General features: G+C 35.3%; 2 protein-coding genes across 3 annotated transcripts; both read right to left on the bottom strand.

The window, feature by feature from the left end:
• Positions 1-973: 973 nt before the first annotated feature.
• Positions 974-2,566, bottom strand: LOC111878039 (uncharacterized). 2 transcript variants are annotated; one of them, XM_023874559.2, is made up of 6 exons: positions 2,347-2,566; positions 2,037-2,200; positions 1,891-1,966; positions 1,521-1,647; positions 1,269-1,443; positions 974-1,133 (listed from the first exon to the last, which is right to left on the bottom strand). In XM_023874559.2, the coding sequence occupies exons 2-5, from the start codon at positions 2,154-2,156 to the stop codon at positions 1,269-1,271; spliced, it is 498 nt and encodes a 165-aa protein (XP_023730327.1). In that variant the 5' UTR covers positions 2,157-2,200; positions 2,347-2,566; the 3' UTR covers positions 974-1,133. The 2 variants fall into 2 exon arrangements, with proteins under 2 accessions (XP_023730327.1, XP_023730326.1); XM_023874558.2 differs by lacking the exon at positions 974-1,133 and having other exon boundaries at positions 1,168-1,443.
• Positions 2,567-17,603: 15,037 nt separating this feature from the next.
• Positions 17,604-20,354, bottom strand: LOC111878001 (uncharacterized). Its single transcript, XM_023874504.3, has 2 exons — positions 20,177-20,354; positions 17,604-19,170 (listed from the first exon to the last, which is right to left on the bottom strand). The coding sequence occupies exon 2, from the start codon at positions 18,996-18,998 to the stop codon at positions 17,859-17,861; it is 1,140 nt and encodes a 379-aa protein (XP_023730272.1). The 5' UTR covers positions 18,999-19,170; positions 20,177-20,354; the 3' UTR covers positions 17,604-17,858.
• Between the last annotated feature and the right edge of the window lie 1,237 nt (positions 20,355-21,591).

Genomic DNA, 21,591 nt, shown 5'->3' with positions numbered 1-21,591 from the left:
ATATGATTATAGAAGACGAGACAAACACAATTTGTCACTACAATGAAAATGATGATTTATCAACATTCGAATGAGTGGGTATTGGTACGTCGGTATACATTGCGAACAGATGTGAAATATACGTCCAAGTTAGACAACACAACCTTCACAGTGAAGGTGGAACAATGCTCAAATAAATCCAGTTCTCGAAGATTTTTACGACGATTTGTTCGACGATGCAGATGACAAATCTGACATGTTTGTAGATGATTCGAACGAGAATTATGAGGATGTTACGAACGACGATGATTTGACATGATGTATTATTTTACCATGTTTCGATTATGTTTTTTTTTATTTGTCTTTTTGTTAGTATGTATTTTTTTAATTAATGAAATAGTTTCATTTTATTAATTTTATATGATTCATTTTATTAAATTACATTTTTATTTAGTAAAAAAAATGTGATGAAGTGTGATCATTTCCTATCACAGTTTTGTGTGGTGATGGGTTGGGAGGGTGGAGGAAAATAATGTGGCTCTGACCAAAAATGTGGTAAAATATGGTATCACGTCAACCAATCTAGGAGGAACCTTTTGGAAAGTTCCCTGTCGAAAGCATGGGTTTGTTTGAATATCAATTTTCATTCCTTCTTGTCTTTCAATTTCATTTTTTCCAGCTTGTTAGTTCTTGTTTTGGCCTAGGTGTACCAGGGGTTCCATAAAAGTTAATTATGTTGAAGAACAAAAAATCATAATTATGAGCATACTAGAGGCTGCGACACCATCAAAGCTATGATCTATCATCATCATAGTAAAACCTAGTGTCACTGTAACTTTTTAATTTGTTTGAATGGTGGTTGTATGCTGCTGTTGGATAATCTTGTAGCAGCTACTCATATTGAGGAGAAGGTCTGGATGACATAAACAAGTGAAGGTTATGGGTATGTGCATGATTCAGCAATGGTGTGTATCAATCCAATGACACCTTAAGCGAAGACAACAATCGGTCAAATGAATTGGAGCTTATCAAGCATTATTTTTTTAATTTCTTTTTATACCAATGGACCACATTTGTATAGAAGAATTTGTAATGTTAAAACTCTAAAAATGCAATGTTCGACTTTGGTGGCTCTCCCATAACCTTACCCTGTGCTGCAAAATGACGAAAACAGTATGCAAAGAGAAGTTTTCCTCAAAATCAATCTATTTTAGTAGTGAAATAAATAAATAATTGTAATAATCAATAAAGAAGAAAACAACAATCATGATAGTAGCATAATTACATACTTAAGAATCTTCTCTTTCAGAATCTGACTCTGTATCTGACCCAAGTTCTACAGGTCTTCTGTTTGTATTGGCTTCCAATGGGGGTAGCCCATCATCTTCACTAGACTCTACCTCCTCATTTTCCTGTGTGGTTGAAGGGTTTTTCTCCACTATGGCTGATTTAAAGATTTCTGGCCTGCATTAATAAAACAAATTGCAAATAAGTATTTTTTTTTTATTAAAGAATTTGAGATCATTAATAAATAAACTAACCATTCTGGAGACTTTTGTAATGCTCTAACTTGTTCATGGAAAAGAACTTGAATAACAACACAAGCCACTTTCCTTCCAGACTCAACAGCCTCTTCTCTCCCGCTATCATCAACCACCACAAAACTACCTGCAACATTTATTCATCATCTAATTCACCATTTTTATGGGTTCAATGCAAGAAATAGCAATCTACTTTCATTGATTTGTTCATTATTGCATCTTCCTTTCACTTTTCACTTATTACAGCATTATGTGCTTTGAAATATCTACCCAATTATAGCAATGTCATCCATACACAAAGCAATTTTCACTGCTATGATTTGGTAGATTTTTCAAATTACAATGCAACTGAAAGTACATGAACTCACACCTCGTTTTATCCACATGCTTTTCTGAAATTTAGCTGGGAAAATCGCCAAAGCTTTGTCTCCTTTGGCATCAATTATCTGTACTTAAATCAATCAAGTCATATATCTAATCTAACCAAGAACAAGTGATAAGGATGTGGTGAATAACCTCAATTAGATTGGAGCCTCGAAGAGAAACAACTTGCATAATGCTTTGGCCTGGTTGTAGAGTCAATGTCTCATCATTAACAGCCCTCTTCAGATTCTTCCTTCCACCTTTTGTAGCCATTTTTCACGTTAATCACACTTGTAGATGATTATGGAGCTCTGTATCTAAAATCAACAAAATTAAAACATTAAATTAATTAAATGAACACATTACACCTACAATTACAGATCAGATCCATCCAATTAGGTTTTTTTTTTTTTTTTTTTTTGGGGGGGGGGGGGGGGGGGGGAAACTAGGAGAAGGTACTCACCGAGCTGGAAGAGGAAGCAGTTTTGAGTCAAACGAATTCAGTCCACAGGGGCTGTGCGATGGAAGGGAGGGGCTGCTGGGCAGTGATGCCTGGTGGGGAAAAACGGAGAATTATGATGACGGCCTCACTGGTGCCAACGTTCGTTGGTTGTTGTGGTCTTGTGGACGGAGGCGTCGAGAAAAGAAGTCTGAGAACCTTTTACTTTCTTCTTCGAATTAGCTTTAGGGTTTATGCAATTTCACCTATTTATTTTTTAAAATAAATTGTAATTTTTCAAATAACTTGTAAATGGATCTTAATTTTAAGTAGGGGTGAGCACGGTGCGGTTTGGTGCGGTTTTCAGACCAAACCGAACCGCAAACCGCATGTTGCGGTTTTTGCATTCTTAAAACCGTTGGGTGCGGTTTTGCAATGGTTCGGTTTTTCGGTTTTTAAATGCGGTTTCGGTTTTTAAACCGTGTTACGAATTTGGTGCAGTTTTTTTTATGTTTTTTGGTGCGGTTTTTTAAAAATGTAAAACTGAAAACCATGTGCATATAAGCTTGTATTGTGCTGTTTTTTTTTAATACATTCATTTTCAGCTCAAAACAAAATTACATAATCAAAAATTGTAAGTCGCTTAAAATACAACTTATGACCACTCTTACAAACTAATTAATAATTGAAGGTTGGTTGATTTTGACTTAATTTGTTATAAGTTTATTACATGTAATCGATTAGTACGTTTGGCTAACAATAGAACATTTCTTTTGCACCCCATAGAGTCTTATACAAACACAAAATAAACATATAATAAATATATTATCGTTTATAACTATTTTAAATAGTATGTATATAATATAAATTGATTGATTTATTACTATACACGCTTGCGGTGCGGTTCGGTTTTGGTGGACCGGTTTTTAGGATAGAAACTGCACCGCACCATTGACCTTCGGTTTTTGTAAAAATTAAATCCGCACCATTGGTTTTTGCATCGGTTTCGGTTTTTCGGTTGCGGTTTATTGCGGTTTTGTCGGTTTTTCATTAGTCGGTTCGGTTTTTGCTCACCCCTAATTTTAAGAGTTACTCGTAAAATGATGATATTTTGAAAATTGTTTGCATACTCGCCCTAATAAGCTGACAAGTATATTATCGAGGCATTTGGATTAAACTTTCCCTCGAATCCGACCATAAACATTGTAAAACATCTGAAACATGAACAATGGCTATATATGAAAGCTTGGAGAAAAGTGCAATTGCTAAACAACAAAAATTTAAAACCTTTATGTGTATGGGAGTGTTGGGAATCTCAAAAATCAAAACTTACTTGATGGGAAGGTCAAAGTCATGGTCATTGCCGCTAAATAGTGGAGGATGGAAAGTGATCAATGGAAGAGTGGTGGCGTGGTGTCGTGCAATTGGTGTTTGGAGCTTTATTTTTCCCGTTTTGTTGCTTTGATTCTGAGGCACAACAGTGATGTTCCCACTTCAAAGATAGTGGGGTAGGTGTAACACTCTGTTTCAAATCGTTTCATAATTTTGGTTCGTGACCCAAATCTTAGTTATCATAAGGCTTTGTGTCTTAAAGAAAGTTTTAGACCCCTTTTGGATGTGGGTAATGTGGATTAGGTGAACCGAGAGTTCGGTTGGTGCTTTGGAGCCCAATGATATAACCGTAAAGTAATAGTCCTGGCCTTTTATGAAATTTGGATTTAAGTTCAGAGAGTTTTAAGGAAAAGGAGATTTGATAGGGTTGTAGAGCTTCTCATTACCTTTCCGTGGATATAAAGATCGTCGAAAACGGACTTGGAACGAAGAAATTATGGTCGTTTGAAGGCTTAGTCGAATATGTTAGGCATACTAAGCATACCTGGAGTACGCTGGGCGTACTAGGAATACTTGGAGTATGTTGGGCGTACTAGGCATACCTGGAGTACATTGGGCATACTAGGAATACCTGGAGTATGTTGGGCGTACTAGGCATACCTGGAGTACGTTGGGTGTACGCGATCAGTGCCCAAACCCTGTTTTCGTAGTTTGAGCCCTATTTAAGCTCATTAACTTCCCTATACTCATTCCATTCTCAGCCTCCACCTCTCCAACACCCTCCCTTGAAACCCTAACCCTAGTTTGAGCCTTGTGAGCAAAAAGAATGTGTTTTTAAGTGCCTTGGAGTGTTCTTGGTGCATCTTGGAGAAGAATGAGCTCATTGGAGAAGTGTTGGTTGCATTGGAGCTTGTAGATCCAGACTTGGTTCACCTTGATCTTTCTTCTAGAGGTATAAATGTAACATCCCAAAAATACAAATAAAATTTTGTTTTTAAATTCATTCAATTCATAAGAAAATGATATCAAAATAGTTAAAAGAGTATAATTGTATCATGTTATCAGAGTACATTATTTTGATTCTAACTAAGAAATGAGTTATTATACATGAAAACTTAGCTTATACACATTATGATATAACCAATACTGGGCGGATAGTAAAATGTGTGATTCTACTTCAGTTTCACATCCCAACGAGGAAAAGAAACTAAGTCAGAATTCTCACATTCTATTATCTACCAGATATTCGTTATATATAACTGGGAAATGTATAAGTGAGGAAATCATAACAAATAACATTCTTAGTAATCCTTCTTAATGAATTAGAGTTCCTAGTCAGGGCTATCATTGAACCTAGATGTATTTCAACCGTTCACCTATAGAGTAGAAGTATGTTCTCGAAGGTTTGACCTACATCCCTATGATGCAGTCCCATTACGGAGTCGAAGTAAATTCATAGAATGGTCTCATGACGGCCTTGGAATTTCTTATTGTTTATGCTCTCAGTTTAATCCTTGGCATTACTACTATGCATGCTTTAATCGATGCTAGACTTAATCAAATAAAGAAATTTGGAATTTAGTCGTCGATGTTAGAAACACATACTGATATTTGCAGGCAGTTCCGGGGTGGTCTCTCCTTCGGTGATCGCAAGCACCCTTCCACCACCACTGGCATCTCTTGCACTTGGGCAGTTCCTTTTAAAGTGTCCTGTTTCTCCACACTTGTAACAGGCTGGGCTTACTCCAAAGCCGGGGAACTGGTTGATGGGTCGTGCCGGTGCCCTACAGAAACGGGTAGTGTGCCCTTTCCTATTGCAGTTCATGCAATGCAATTATCTACAAGCCCCAGTGTGATGGAAGCTACACTTGTTACATTTCGGAAGGGTTCCAGCGTATTGTTTCATGGGAGTTGGCGTGGTGAGGGTTGTGGCAGCATGAACAACCAAAATTGGCGTGGTTGTCGTAGTGTCATGGCTGGCACGATGGTCGATGAGTTGTTGTGCCAACTCCTTAGCGCTGTCGAAGGTAGTTGGTCTGGAGGCCAATACACTATCATGAATCTGGGATGATAGCCCCCAAAGGTATCGTTCTACCTTTTTCTCCTCTGGGGTGACCATTGCAGGATAGAGGAGTGCTAGGTCATTGAATCGGGCGGTATAAGCTTCGAGATCCGTCCCCGACATTTTGAGGTTCCAGAGTTCCTCTTCCAGTTTTTGCACTTCGCCTCTTGGGCAATATTCTTTCAGCATTAAAGCTTTTAGATCCTCCCAGCTTATAGAGTTAGCCACTGCAGGAGTAAGCGACTTAACTCTGCCATTCCACCAAGTAAGAGCTTTTCTTGTGAAGCTGAATGCCGCATACTTGACCTTGCTTGATTCGGGACAAGCACAAATTTCGAAGACTGCTTCGGTCCTTTCAAACCATTGCATCAGCGCGATGACGCCCCCGCTTCCATCGAAAGGATCGGGTTTGCCATTCGTGAAGTCTTTGTAAGAACACTCCTTAATACGCCCTGTGCTGTCCCCCTGATTCGAGTTAGTATTCCCGGATCCGAAGCCGCCGGAACCATTTGTACCCATTTGCGACATTGCTGCCGCCACGGCTGCTGTTACGGCAGCTTGAAACATTATGGGATCAAACTGCGGAGGTGGTGGCGGAGGGGGCGGTGCTGTGCTTCCGGAGGGTCTGGACTTTTTCTTTGGCGGCATAGTCCTGTCATAAGTTGGTAGAGATGAACAAACGATAAGTTTCTAATAGTAGTGACAAGTCAGATGTTATCAAGCCAGACTTGTCTGTATTATGTTCTGACTTAAAAGTATTTTGCATGTAATTCATAACAAAGCCCCTATGAATGAATTTTAGTGGTAGTGACTCAAATGCAACTTGTGATTTGTTTCGCCTGATCCCTTCCTAAAATCACTTGGTATATATTAAGAATTTCTTGGAGTTACCATATGTAAATTGTTGGTAATATAGGGTTCGAGGAAAATAGGTCTTCATCTCATTAACGAATGGAAAATTTTGGGCAATGCTACGGTTCCCTTGAATAGTGTAGTCGCCGGATTCTGAAGGATTCGAATGTCTCTATTTAACAGCCTAGGTTGGTCGTGTTCTTCGCTCCAGGTTTCCAAGCACTCTACCCAAGGAGGCGTTGGGCCTTGAAAAACCGGACGAGGGATAGGATTCGGAACAAGAGCCATCAGGGTAGGTTCTCCACTTCAGGGTCGGAATCAGAACCATCAGCAAAGCCTTCAGCTTGGTGACCATCCAAAGGGATTCGGTAATCATTCTCTGGCTCCTCTCCGAGCCATTCAGTATTGCCGTGGTTAGGGTAGTACGGGTCGTCGTGGGGATGGAATTCAACCATGATATCTTCGCGAGAAATGGGGATATAAGAAATAACTAAGTAGACATACTAATTAGATAATTATAAGATGATCTTTATCAGGTACTTCAATATATTGTTTAGTGCATACTAGTCATATGTATTTGGGACAGGATAGACCTTCGAATAAGCGATCCTAACTCTAAATCCCCAATCCAACGAGAACAGGAAGTAAAGCAAAGATCCACAGATTCTAAGTCTATGACGTCCTGGATACATATAATTTTAATGTATCCACTAGGAAATTATTGACCTATTGATAAAAATCTATTTAGTTCTCAAATAAGTAATTATAATAACACCAAATACCCCTATGGTATTTCATTGTGGTAGTGTTGGTAAGTTTTTAGACTTGTTGCAACACCTACGACCATTCCTGGGCATATGCTAATCACTTCTGGGTGAGACATAGTTGATCAGGCTATATCATTCCCAGACCTGACTATACATCCCCAAGCCTACTCGTATTGTTCAACAATCACCACTTTTGTCCCATCCCACCATGATACTGACCCTAGTGTGTGTGCACATGCTCCTACTTTTACCGAGAAATTATTTGTTTCTAAAAGTATAGTTGCTTTGAAAACTTTAAATCAGAGACTTTCAGTCCCAATGTATTTATAGTTTGTATATCTTATGTGGTTCGATATACTGAGTTCACTATAAATAATGCTTTGATACCAATCTGTCACACCCCCAAACCAAGGATGGCGGAAACGTCCGGGGGTGGAGGACTTCATGTACAGTATCACAACAACGTGTATAATAGTGCTCAAAGTAAATACAACCATCATAAATATAATTGAAAAAGTTACACCAAAGTATATGTTCACATGTTTCAAATCAATTACATTATGATGACAAAAGTAAATTGTTGACGGTTTAACGTCCCATCCGCAAGGCGCTGAAGTTTTTCCTGTTTCACTGATTTCCTGATAATACAAGTAGTTTTGAAAGAGTGTCAACAATTAAGTTGGTGAGTTCATAAGAGTTTTGTTTGAAGTAGAAACCGTTTTCCTTGTAAAATCGATAGAGTTTGATTTCTAGAAAATCCAATATTTTCTTAGTTAAGTGTAAACAGAAAATTCCTATATGATGTGTTAATGAACCCTAGATTGACCCGTAGATTTCCCCTATAATCGTCCAGCGTATATAAGTTATATAAGATTTAAGTTAGATAAAACGTTGAATATAGTGGGTCTGCCCTAGGTCCACAACCCAACGAGGAACAGGAGATGAGGCGGGCACCACCAATTCTAAGCCAATCCAGACTAAATTCTTGTATGACTCAAGCATATACGCTCAACGATTATAGTTGAAGTCTAACAATGCGAAAATTTAATGTGGACTTAAATCCAAAAATCGGAACCAAACCCTAGTGTAGTGTATGAAATAGTAATAGTGACTGTGAACATAAACTATACATATCATAGTTCATCGGATAGTGATAGTGACTAGTGAACATGAACTATGCATATTATAGTTTACCAAAAGTGGTGGTGATGGTGAATATAACCTATACATATCATAGTTCATCAAATAGTGATAGTGACTAGTGAACATGAACTATGCATATTATAGTTTACCAAAAGTGGTGGTGATGGTGAATTCCTTTCTTGTAATTAAGTTCATAGGGTAGATGAAACATAAACTATACCTATTATAGTTTATCACTTTGTTTGTAATATATATATATATATATATATATATATATATATATATATATATATATATATATATATATATATATAACTATACCGATTATAACTAGCGTGTTCGTTTGTGGGGGTATAATGGCTTAACTATACTTATTATAGTTTATCATAATTATCCATAGTGGTAATAACTCTTTTGTATGTGTAAAACTTTTAATCATGTGTTTGTTATGTAAAATAACCCTAAACTATACCTATTATAGTTTATTGATTATTTGTGTGGGTAGTGAGCATAAGCCTTACTTGTCATAATTTACCAATGTTTATATTTTAATGGATATAGCCTTGTAATATCATTTATACATTTACCATACTTGTGGAGGTATAAATCCATTTGTTTTCTGATGTATGTCTATATAAGAATACAAAATTGTCATATATTGCAACAACACATAATCACATAATGATGTATACCTTGCTCAACATGTTACAAGGTGAAATGAAATTTATAGTGTTTTTCTGTTAATAACATTTTCTGTAACTGTTATTGGAAAAATTGTAGAAAAATCATAAAATGTCCAAATCAAGTTCTGTAACTTCTGAGAGTTTGTAAAATGAGTCTAGTTTGTTCATAATTTTTATTATAATTTTTTAATGACTTCTTACTTGTGTGAAAAAAGTCCATAATCACAGACTGGTCCGGATTGATGTTTGAAATGATAGGCAGTTTTGTAAAAATCACCATAAATTGTAGAAAAATTGTATGGAGATGTGCAAGTAGTCATTTTAAAGCTAAGAAGTGGAACTACATGCACCTAAAACACTTTTGAAAACTAAAATGTTTAAGTTGTCCAAAACAGTCCGTGAATGGGGTTGAACTTTTCTGATGAAGGCTGTTAGAAAAGTTTAGTTATGTTCTTGGTGTTTTAACTTGTATTCCCCCCCCCCCCCCCCCTAAAAACTTGAGAAAACATGAAAATGTAGGGGTATGAACTCACCTTAAGTGTTTTCAGTAGATGATTGTTGAAGAATGGAGGTATTTAACTCAAGAACACTTGGAGATGCCTTGAAGATTTTTGAAAATCTAGCATCATAGTTATGGAGTTTGTATAAGCTATCAATGATTTGAGTAGAATGAAGTGTAAAAATCACAAGGAGGATGAATTACACTTACCAAGAGTGGAAGAACACTTGATGATCAGCCTTGGGATCTTGAATTAGAGAGAAAAGTTGGAGTTGGATCTTTGGTGGAATGAGAGTGATTGAAAGAAAATGAGGAGAGAGGTTAAGTGACCAGCCCTAAAAACGTGGGGATGGCTTGTGAGAGGGGTAAAAAGTACAAGGAAGTGACAAGGTATGGTGGGGAGGAGTGTGGGTTAATCATGGAGTGGGTATGAGGTTGCTTGTGTCATAAAATAAGGTAAAGTCAACACTCTACCTTTGTACTTTACCTACTCTCTTTTGGATAAGGTTTTATCCTTAAAATGTGATTAAATCATTAATTTAGGGGTCTTATATGTTAAAATAAAGTTTTGGGTGAAAATCCTGTGTTAAAACAATTAAAAACGGACTTAAAACGCAAATCTAATCGAAAACCGGGAGAAAAAGGCTTCCCAGCGAGGCCTCTCGGTCCTAGGCCGAGGTTCGGTCAGGATGGTGCTGATTCGGAAGCGAGAGGCTGAGCCAGAAGAAGGAACGAGGGCGATGGGCTCGGTCCGAAGGTCGAAGCGAGGGTCAGAAGCGAAGGTCAGAAGGGAAGGTTCGGTAGCCATTAGAAGAGAAGAGGTCAAAACCAAAAGGTGCCGAACGTTCGGGTTCGGTTGAGCAGCCTTCGGCTCAGAAGGGTTCGGTTCCTAAGAGGGGTTCGGTTTCGGTTCCTAAGAGGGGTTTCGGTTCCTTAGGTCCGTTTTTCGCGTAGACTTCCGTTTTTGGGCTGTTTTCGCCAAATTCGAGGGTCGGGATGCCCCGAGTGATTATAAAGAGTTGGGAGAGATTTTGAGAGAGATTCGAGAGAGATTCCACATACTGAGAGAGATTTGGGAGAGATTTGACATACTTGGAGAGATTTCACATACAAAGAGATATTTGGGAGAGATTTCACATTCTTAGAGAAATTTGGCAGAGATTTGACATTCTTGGAGAGATTTCTCATTCAGAGAGAGATTTGGGAGAGATTTCACATACAAAGAGATATTTGGGAGAGATTTCACATACTTAGAGAGATTTGGGAGAGATTTGACATTCTTGGAGAGATTTCACATACAGAGAGATATTTGGGAGAGATTTCACATACTTAGAGAGATTTGGGAGAGATTTGACATTCTTGGAGAGATTTCACATACAGAGAGATATTTGGAAGAGATTTCACATACTTAGAGAGATTTGGGAGAGATTTGACATTCTTGGAGAGATTTCACATATAGAGAGATATTTGGGAGAGATTTCACATACTTAGAGAGATTTCGGAGATATTTGACATTCTTGGAGAGATTTTACATACAGAGAGATATTTGGGAGAGATTTCACATACTTAGAGAGATTTGGGAGAGATTTGACATTCTTGGAGAGATTTCTCATACAAAGAGATAGAGTGAAAACGATTGAGAGCGGTTTCGTGTGTGATGAATGTGAGTGTCTGGCTTCGCAATGCAAGGTTCGTAAGCCCCGTTAAGCCTTGTTTAAGGATCTTGCATACTCCCGATGAGTATGCAACATTGTTTTATCGGTTTGGCTCGCCGCGTACCACAGTTTTAGGTTAAGGAGATCTAGATGTACGTACTTTTTGATTTATGATCTCTCATTAGAATAGAGAGTTGTTTAGAAATTACATAACGTAAACTCTAGTACCTACGGGCAAATTGAGTTGACCGGTTTGACTTGTTGACTTTATTTGACTTTGAATTTACCAGAATTTGATGATTGTCACACTTTCCTCTAAAGCCCAAATCCAAAAAAGAAAAGCCCCAAAAGGCATCCAAGCCCACTATAGGGCCTCTAAGGCCCAATATGGCCCAAGAACACCTAAATTGGCCTAAGGCCCAAAAATGGCATGCTACCAACAGGTAAGTCTGAGGCCCAACTTACTTATAACGTTCCAAAAATAATTCCTAAAAATTTTTGTTTTTAAATTAATAAAATCAGTATCCCAAAAACATCATCATGAAAATCCAAATAAAACAAATGTATCAATCATCATATCACATCAGAGTAAATCAAGAAAATGCAGAACGAGGTGGTGAGAGGGATAATCGGCTGTGAGAGGGATAATTGGAAAAGGAAAACTTTGGCGGTGCTCTTTCAAATCTTCACGGGGTTGCTAGGCAGCTGATAAAGGCCATCAAACGGAGATACATTGACGATGGCCATGAGCGGCGATGACATAGATTAGATATCCAAAAAACCCCACCTTGGAAACATCCATTCTCGTCGGATCTTGTCCCGATGTCATCTCTTCCGGCTCCAATGAATGCCCCGGCAAGTGAGAGATTGAAGGTGGGCTTCAATCTCAAGACATTGTTGTGGATTTAAGGCAGGAGGATTGTCATCAATTTGCGGGTTTGTGTTCACACAGTAATATATATATATATATATATATATATATATATATATATATATATATATAGAGAGAGAGAGAGAGAGAGAGAGAGAGAGAGAGACAGAGAGAGAGATATTTATTTTTATTTCAATTTTATTATAAATCTGAAAATAAAAAAAACAAATAAGAAAAAAAGAAAATCATATTAACAGGGGCAAATCATTTATTTTGAAAAAAATAAAAAAGATGGGACCAAACAAACAACAAATTGAAAACTTTGGACATGCTAGTCCAAACGTTTTTGGACCAAACTGACAATTTTGAGCAAACCACATGGACTATTTATGCAATTTAGTCTATTTTAAAGTGTCTGATTTGTTCTTTTAAGTTTTAAGCCTACAATCTTGGCTTTAATGTTTAAAACTTAAAACTAATCGGTCCTTTTTAGAAAAAAAAATAAAAATAAAAAATAAAAAATAAAAACTCCTTCTTAGCCTTAACCTTAACGGCTAGTTTTTATGCTAGATATAAAATTTGTTTAAGGTATTTTTTTTATCATATTTAATAGTTTGTATAGTCAAGTTCTTTTGTTCAATGTAATTTTTCTTTTGTGTAATGTTGGGCGTATTACTATGAAATTTATTTGAAGTGTTATTTAAAAATGTTTGTGTTATTGTTAATTGTGATATTACGTTGTTGAATGTTACTATGTTAGAACTTATGCTATACTTCTTACCTTATTATTTATGTAAAGCAATAATTTTTATTATTTACTATAAAACTCGTATATTATACGGATTGATTAAAAAAGAAATTAAATATGAAAGTGTAAACAATAAATATTTTTTAAAATAAAATTTTGAAATAAAAAATAAAGAAATGTATTTATTGCAAATATTTATGACATTTAATACTTTATATATATATATATATATATATATATATATATATATATATATATATATTATGGCTTTTTAATTTTAAAATTTGAAAAACCTAAGAATTGACATGTGGATATTATTTATTTCAAAAATATCACAAGATGACAAGTGTCAAAATTTATAAGAGATTGACATGTGGCAAAATTGATCTTCGTTTATTATAGTTGATTTATGAGAGATTGACATGTGGCAAGTGTCAAAATTGATCTTCATTTATTATAGTTGGTTTTATGATTTTACATTATTATAGGCGGAATTAGGAAATCCTGACATAGGGATTAAGGAATAGATCCAGGTGCAATTAAGATCCTCCAAAAATAAAGCCCAAATGCTTTGGATTAAGAGTTAAGATCGAGTATTTTGTGTCTCTTGTATCTAATTAGGTAGAGGTGTGCATCCAAATTCCAAACAGGTTGAGGGAAAATCTGGAAATCAAACCGATTTTCCAAGACAGGTTTTGTCTGACCCAGTTGTGATTATATTTGGTGAAATTGTTTTGCAATCCATCCAACAACCGGTTCTTGAATGTATTAGAAAAATAATTTTTCATTTGTCTCTTCTTCATATTATTGTTGATACGAGGACTTCGAGGTATATATTTGATCACTAAAAGTTACAACAATAATTCATTTATTTTTCTTTCAGCTAAAAATAGAAAAATATCGTTTCGACCGCTTAAATTATTGTAAATGACCAAATACACATTATGTCATCGCTAAAACGAGATGTGGTTTGTTTATTGGCTCATTTCTTTTTATCAATGCTGAGAATTTCGTTCAACTGTAAAATGATAACAATTTTGTCCTTCGAAAATGTTTTTTTTTCCAAACCAACTTTCAAAATTGATTTTGGTCATGTTACGTAGGTTCAAGCATTTTGTGCCAAGTACCATTTAAAGCCGATACGATTTTGGCCAAAATCAAATTGTGAATTTTATTAAACCAACTAAGGGGCTGTTTGGCAGAATGTCAGAATCTGAATTTTTAAGATCTGAATTTTTAAGAGGTCTGAATTTCTAAGAGGATCTGAATTTTAACATGTTGTTTGGTTGGAACCTCTGAATTGTTGTGCTAAATTGTAAAAATGACCATTTTACCCTTATGTGTAATTTTTTGTTAAATTCAAAAGTAAACACAAATCCAAATCAAACCAGCTCCAAAGTATGATCTTGGAATCCAATGTTGACCCTTGACCATGGGTTTACCAATTTGATTGTCAATATCCATCTCCAAGATTGTTGATATCGATATGCAATTAATAGAACCTGTAAACTACCACAAATACCTATTAAAAGACTTTGATGTTATAACACAGTTTCTATTCCCCAACATTAGGGGGTGTTTGGTTTAGCTTCTTAAAGTCCAAAAGTTATTTTTGGAAAAGTTACAAAAAGTCAGGATTTCCTAACTTTTTCAAAAATTTGATTTTTCTTGTATAAAAACTCCAAAAATAACATTTTAAAACTAGTTTATCAAATATCTTTTCTTTTTTTTTTTCTTTTCCAAAAAGGATTTATTTGTGAAAAGCTAAGCCAACCACCTAGTCATCCACCATTGGACAACCACCCCCTTATTCATCCACCTGCCATCAAATTGAAGCAAAGAAAGTGTGGATTTTGGTTGATTGCCTCTACTAAACCCACCATATACAAAAATTGCCATTATGAATTCCATCCATCATCTCCATCACATAAATCCTTGTTCATCCGTCTCTTTTACAGGGGCAAGAAGGAGAAGAAGAGTATCTATGTTCTTGTCCTATTTTGACCCACAATTCCGATTAGAGTAGATGGGGGCTAGAGGGCGGCTATTTCAAGAAGAAAATCGAAAAAAGAACACCGATTTCTGAAAATGATTACCAAGAACAGAAGGCGGAGACGATGGTGTGCAGGAGTCGGTTTTCTCTTCTGCTCAATCGACGGTGGCCAGCTGTGGGCGGTAGGAACCGGTGCTTCTGAGACGTCGGAGATGCAGGAAGAAGAAAGGGAGGGGTAGAGACTGGTGTTCGTTGGATGCAAACAGAGAACCAGGGAAGGAACTGGATTAGGGCAAAAAGGGAAGGCGTCTTTTTTTTCTCTTTCAGATATGACGAGAAGTCTGACCGAATAAGTGATATATTTCAGATTAAGATGCTAAAATAATATGTAAACAAACACTCTTAATTATACAGATTCAGACTTGCCTCCTATTAAGTGGCAGTAAAAGGTAAATAAACAGGACCTAATTGGCTCATTAATGATCAATCATGTGAATTTCATTAAACTGTAAAACAAAAACAATTTTGTACTTGGAAAATGTCTTTTTTTTCCAAACCAACTTTCAAAACTGATTTTGGTCATGTTACGTAGGTTCGGGCATTTTGTGTCAATACCATTTAAAGCCGATACGATTTTGACCAAAACCAAATTGTGAATTTTGTTAAACCGACGTATTGGCTCATTTATATTAATCATGTGAATTTCGTTATTGTAAAACGAAAACAATTTTGTCATTCGAAAATGTCTTTTTTCCAAACCAACTTTCAACACTGATTTTGGTCATGTTGCATACGTTCGGACATTTTGTGCCAAGTACTTAAGTTATAACCGATACGATTTTGGCCAAAACCATATTGTTAATTTTGCTAAATCGGCTTATTAGCTCATTTCTGATCAATCATGTGAATTTCGTTAAATTGTAAAACGAAAACAATTTTGTCCTTTGAAAATATCTTTTTTCCAACTGAATTTCAAAATTGATTTTGGTCATGTTACATAGGTTCGGACATTTTGTGCCAAGTACCGTTTAAAACCCTATATGATTTTGGACAAAACCAAATTGTTTGTGCCGGAGAAAAACCGAACCGGATTCTAAAATGGACATGACCGGATTAAAAATCCGGTTTGGGTACCTCTATCATTAGGTACACAGCAAATGTCTACGCTTAGATATATTTGTTGTCATCTTAATAGTCTTAGGGTTTTTTCTTTTTTTCCCATTAAATTATGTATGGGTAAAATGTTTGGACGGATAATGATAATTAAATATTGTATTCTTTCAAGACCAAATAAAAACGACCATTTACTCTTACATGTCAACAAGAAAAAATTGACAATGTTCATCAATTTTATTTCGTGAGGAGTTTGGAGGGAATAAAAAGGACAAGTAGGTAAATGATTGGTGTCTTAAGATAACATAATTAACTTGTTAAACTCAGTTTCATATTCTTGTTGCGGACATACTGCATTTATTCAGTAATTATGGGGAAAAAAACTCGGTAATACATATTTAATTATATAATCAAATGCTACGACATTATTCGGTGATATTATTGTTATTTAGAGGTATCATATCGTTACATCTACAAAAACACGTCTTAAGATTAGACATATGATCAACATCCATGGACATAAAAATCATCAAGGTATAACTTAACATATGGTGTGTATTTGACATAATGTCCGACCTCGAAGAATAACATCATATACTATAATAGTTTGACATGTTAAAATGTCAAATGGGCATGACAAACACGTAAACGCATAACCCTAGCTGTGATTACATTTTCTTATATAAAACTTCAAATATAATAATTTGTTTGATTCACTAATTATTTATGAATTATGATTGTAGTGATGATTGTTATGCGTTGGAATGAGAATATCTGAATATGAGATGGATATGTTAGGTGGACTTAAGTCAACTGTTGCGTTCTGCACCATGTTCTTTTATGTCTCAAAACTTCCCCCAGTATTTATTACCTGGCATTACCCTACATGTCTTGTCTACTCAGCCAATACTTATTGCACAAAACAAACACAAATTCTGTCTTATTCAATTTTGTGGTGGGATCACCGGGAACGTGACATACCGGATCTTTCACGACAACACCTCATGACCAAGGATTTCAATTCAAACTCAAAAACACACACCGCTTACCGACACACACAACTAACGTTACTCCTTCACAGTTACACATATCAAACAAAAAAGAAAACCAAGAATATCGACATAAATGTTAATTAATTATTTTCAAGGATAATTTTCTTCCAACAATCTTCACACAAATATGTAAATCAGTTGTCTGATTATCTCGTAGGCGGCTACAATTCCATAAAGAAGGTCCAGGTTTCTGTTGGTTTAACTAAGTGTTTAGCCCTTTTTTAAGAGTACAATACACAAAAAAACGAAAAGCTCAATTCATATTGAGAGTGAAACTTCCACTCAATTACTATGCTCCGGAGCATCATATGAGACATGAATCAAGTTGTTTGCCATGTGGCTAGCATAGAAAGCTCAGTTTCCATAAACTTATATCATATTGGAATTGAAACTCTCATTCCACAGCTTTTGAGATTTAAACCCTTGATCTTTTGCTAGAAATATTCCACCAAACGTACATTTCATAGGTAAGTAAGAGAAAATATAGTGTTGAGAGATGATAGAAAATTGATTATCGGATCAACAAGGAATAAATTTGCATTAACTCGAATCACAAACATTAACGAAATTGTACAGGTTTCCAAAAGTATAATACAACGAGATACAGATCAGTTCCACCAAAAAAACAAGGCGGGTGGCACCAAAACAAAACAAAACAAAATACAGAACCAAAAAAAACATCAAAATCCTTATTAAACCTAGAACCTTTACATTCATTTCAATTACCACAAAAATGAGTTCACAGACATCGATCCACCATCACAGTTCACAAGCTCGACCCCAAAGGAAGCATCGGCCAGCCATGAACCTGAGGTGAACCCATCGGGGTCAAATGCTGACTAGGCGAAAACAGACTCAACTCCACAAACCCTCCAATATTTTCCTCCCTTTCAATAGCCCTAAACGAGATGGACCCCCTTTTTGTGGACCCCGTAGTAAAATCATCAGGCGGGCCACGGTTAGCAATTAATGAGCGAGTGTCATGTTCCCTGATATCTTGCAGATTCTTCAAAGCCAAAGAGTCTGCAATCGGGAAGTAAACAAGAACACAAATCCCAACCCCAGAACAACATAAAAGAGAAAGAAAAGCCAAAAATGCAAGAACCTCAAACACCGCGTCCCCTGGCTTGAACAAAACAGATAAACCGAGTAACAAAACCCGTAATGGAAAAAAACTAGAAACCAAAAATATCAATGTGTACACTCTTCTCTGCAACCCTTTATTGATGACCAAAATTAGTATCCGCCTCCCGAGCCAGAACAAATAAACAGTCAACACGGTGGCAAAAAGACCAAGAAAGATGGTACTCAGTAACGGGTAATAGCAGCGCGCCACGTCATTCTCGTACTCAGGCCCAGCCGTCGTTTTAAAAAAATAACCTTTCTCGTTCAAATGCAAATCCGTTTCGTATCGAGGTCCGATAAAAACAACCGTCATTTGAAGCGCAAACAACGGTAAGAAACCTAGGAGAACGTAAACCGTCGTTTTGATGTTCCACTTCCGGCTCAACGGGCCGGAACTCGTGTTCTGTAACGAGGCGCGAAGAAGAAAAAGAAGAGTTAAAAAAAGACACGGTTCGGAGAATCCTAGGTTTGATACGATGTAGTATTTGCAAACCCTTTCCTGCCATTTTGAGTTGAGAGTGTGTAGGACCCGGCCTTCACGTCTCAAGAATTCGAGACGTAGGATTTCACTGAAGCCCCAAAAGATTGAGAAGAAGATGAAAATAATACGGATAATCCACGGGCCACTGAAGTATCCGAGTTGGGTATGGGTTTGGGTACGAATGTGGTCGCGAAAATAAAAGGAGTATAAGATGCAAAGCAAACCAATGAGACCCAAAAGTGTGACAAGAGAGATTGTGACTACGCCGAGTGCATCAGCAACAACGCTCGTCAGGGGCATTACCCAAAAAATAGATTCCACGCATGCTCTCTGACAGCATGGACTTCAAAATTTCCTGTTACATGTAAGAATTTATAATTCACAGCTCTGTGTAGGGTAATAAGGTAAAATCCCAGAGTTGAAGTGACTATGTAACTTATTATGTTTCCCAGTAGCTAGTCAACTAAACCACCTACACCAGAAAAATAAATAAATATGTTATCAGTGAGTGAAGACACACAAGTACTACAAGTTTCAGAAAGGGAAAAAAACAGATTTATCTGGTAAAAGTTCAGGGTTATTGTGGAGTTTTTGTACTAATGTATGCATAAGGTACAATTCAAGAATTAGCTTTTTATGATGTCGATAATAGTAATACAGCAATGAAGACATGCAAAAATGTAAACGACATTGCTCACTTGTCAAGAAGGGAGGTATTTGAAGAGATATGTTGTTCTACATGTGTTAAGTAAGCAGTATCACCTTACTTCCTTTATATGTTTCAGTTATACAACTTACAGCAGATTTGGGGTGTTATCCTATTGGTTAACCTGAATTGCTATTCTATAGATCTTAAAGAATGAGATTTCCAGAAATGTCAAGAACAATGAAAAATTGCATTCTAGCGCCTATTAAGGATGCAATTTAAGGAACCCCAAGCATCTACACAGTATCATGTGCAGTTCATCTAATTTGAAGCAAAATGTAAAATGGTCAAAATACATTGACCACAATGAGTCTTTAGAATTTATCTTCGTTATTGTGAAGTTCCTTCCACACATCCAACAACTCTCATCACAAAAGGAGAAGTGTAAATTTCTTCAAGAAATCCAACTTCTGTACCAAATTTCCCCAAAAAATTTGGCATTCATAAAAGCGAAGTCATGCATGTAAAATCAAGCATACATAACATAATTAAACATGAATATAATCTCGGTAATCATAATTATAAGTCCAGATATATCAAATAAATGTCAAAATCAAAATTAACTGAAATTGAAGGAAAAACCCAGCAAAGGACGATACACAAAACTATTTTCTCGTGAATTTAGAGAAAAATTACGAGTACTGTAGAGAGACTTTACTTTGCGAACCTAAAGCAAAAACCGAAGTTCATAACCATGGATTAATATTATATACATAACAATTATGAAGATGAATTCGAAGGAGAAAAACAGATCAATGACGAAATAACTTACAAGGAAACGAGAAATTCCGGATCTCCTTAAGCTAAAACCAGATTGAAAAGAAGAGGAAAAGAACGAAAAACCTAGGAGGAGAGAGAGAGGGGAATAGAGGGAACGTAAGGTAAGGGAAGAAGGGGACTCAGGCATAGAGAGAGAGAGAGAGAGAGAGAGAGAGAGAGAGAGAGAGAGAGAGAAAGAGAGTGGAACTTTGTTGCTGACAGGCTGTCTCCAGCATTAGACCAACCAACCAAAATCAAATAACCATAATACAAGTCTTATTTTTTTAGTTTTTGTGATTTAAAATACTTATCTATAATTATCTCTAATAATTAGGCTTTATTATGTATATAATTATTGAGATTTTTCTAAGATATGCTCTAACAACATATATTGAACTATAGAAATATTACCATAATTAAATATAAAAATTTATTAATTATAAGAATATTTTTTATTGAAAAAGTGTTAAATCTTTTCTCCTATTATAACAAATAAATAAGTTTATTCTTTTATTGACAAGTGACATAATATTAAAAATCTTCATTAATATTATATATCACTTATCATCTCAAATGAAAATCTATTAATTCTTCATTTTAAATTTTAAATTTCTCACTAAATTGATTTTTCATTTCAAATTTTAAATTTTAAATTTCACACTCTAATTATATTAAATATTTAATAACATTAGAATAAAATATAAAATAAAATTAATATATATATTATAATGTGATATAATTTCATGTATTTATTTAAATCAACGATTATAATTTTATATAACTAAAAAAATTTAATTAATAATTTATTTGAAATAATTGATTAATAACTTTTAATTTTTACTATAAAAGTTTAATTAATTATATAACTGTGGTTCTCACAGGTTATAAACTAGTGCATTAATAATATAGAATATTTCATATAATTAATACATTTCATATTAAATTATAATGATATTTTTTTAATTAATAGTTTTTATATATACTTTAGAAAACATGTTAGAAAATCTCATAATTATTTTTTAACTCATTTTACAAACTATCTATAACTACGTAATGATATACATCAAAATCAATTTATTATAAAACAATTTTTTTTTGGAAAAGAAATGAAAAAAAAATTATGAAAATATACATACATATGGAAATACATGTCTTTTTATAATATAAGTTTTTTTTATGGGATCAGTTAAAAAATGCTTTACATCATAAATTGATTTCCTAAGGAGATTGTAAAGTATATGGTTGTTTTTTGGGATATATACAGTAAAGTCTCAATATTTTCATCGATTTGACAAGAAAGTCCAAAACTTTATTTTTTTTATAGTAAAGTCCAAATTACCGGCATTTTTTTACACTTTTACCCTTTTCCCGGTTAGCCGGTAATTATGACTTTTTTATGAAAAAAATAAAGTTTAGGACTTTCTTGTC

Source organism: Lactuca sativa, chromosome 5 (assembly GCF_002870075.4).
Source record: "Lactuca sativa cultivar Salinas chromosome 5, Lsat_Salinas_v11, whole genome shotgun sequence".
NCBI classification, from domain to species: Eukaryota; Viridiplantae; Streptophyta; class Magnoliopsida; order Asterales; family Asteraceae; genus Lactuca; species Lactuca sativa.
Note: the sequence above shows the minus strand (reverse complement) of the source record. Positions and strands in the feature narration are given on the sequence as shown.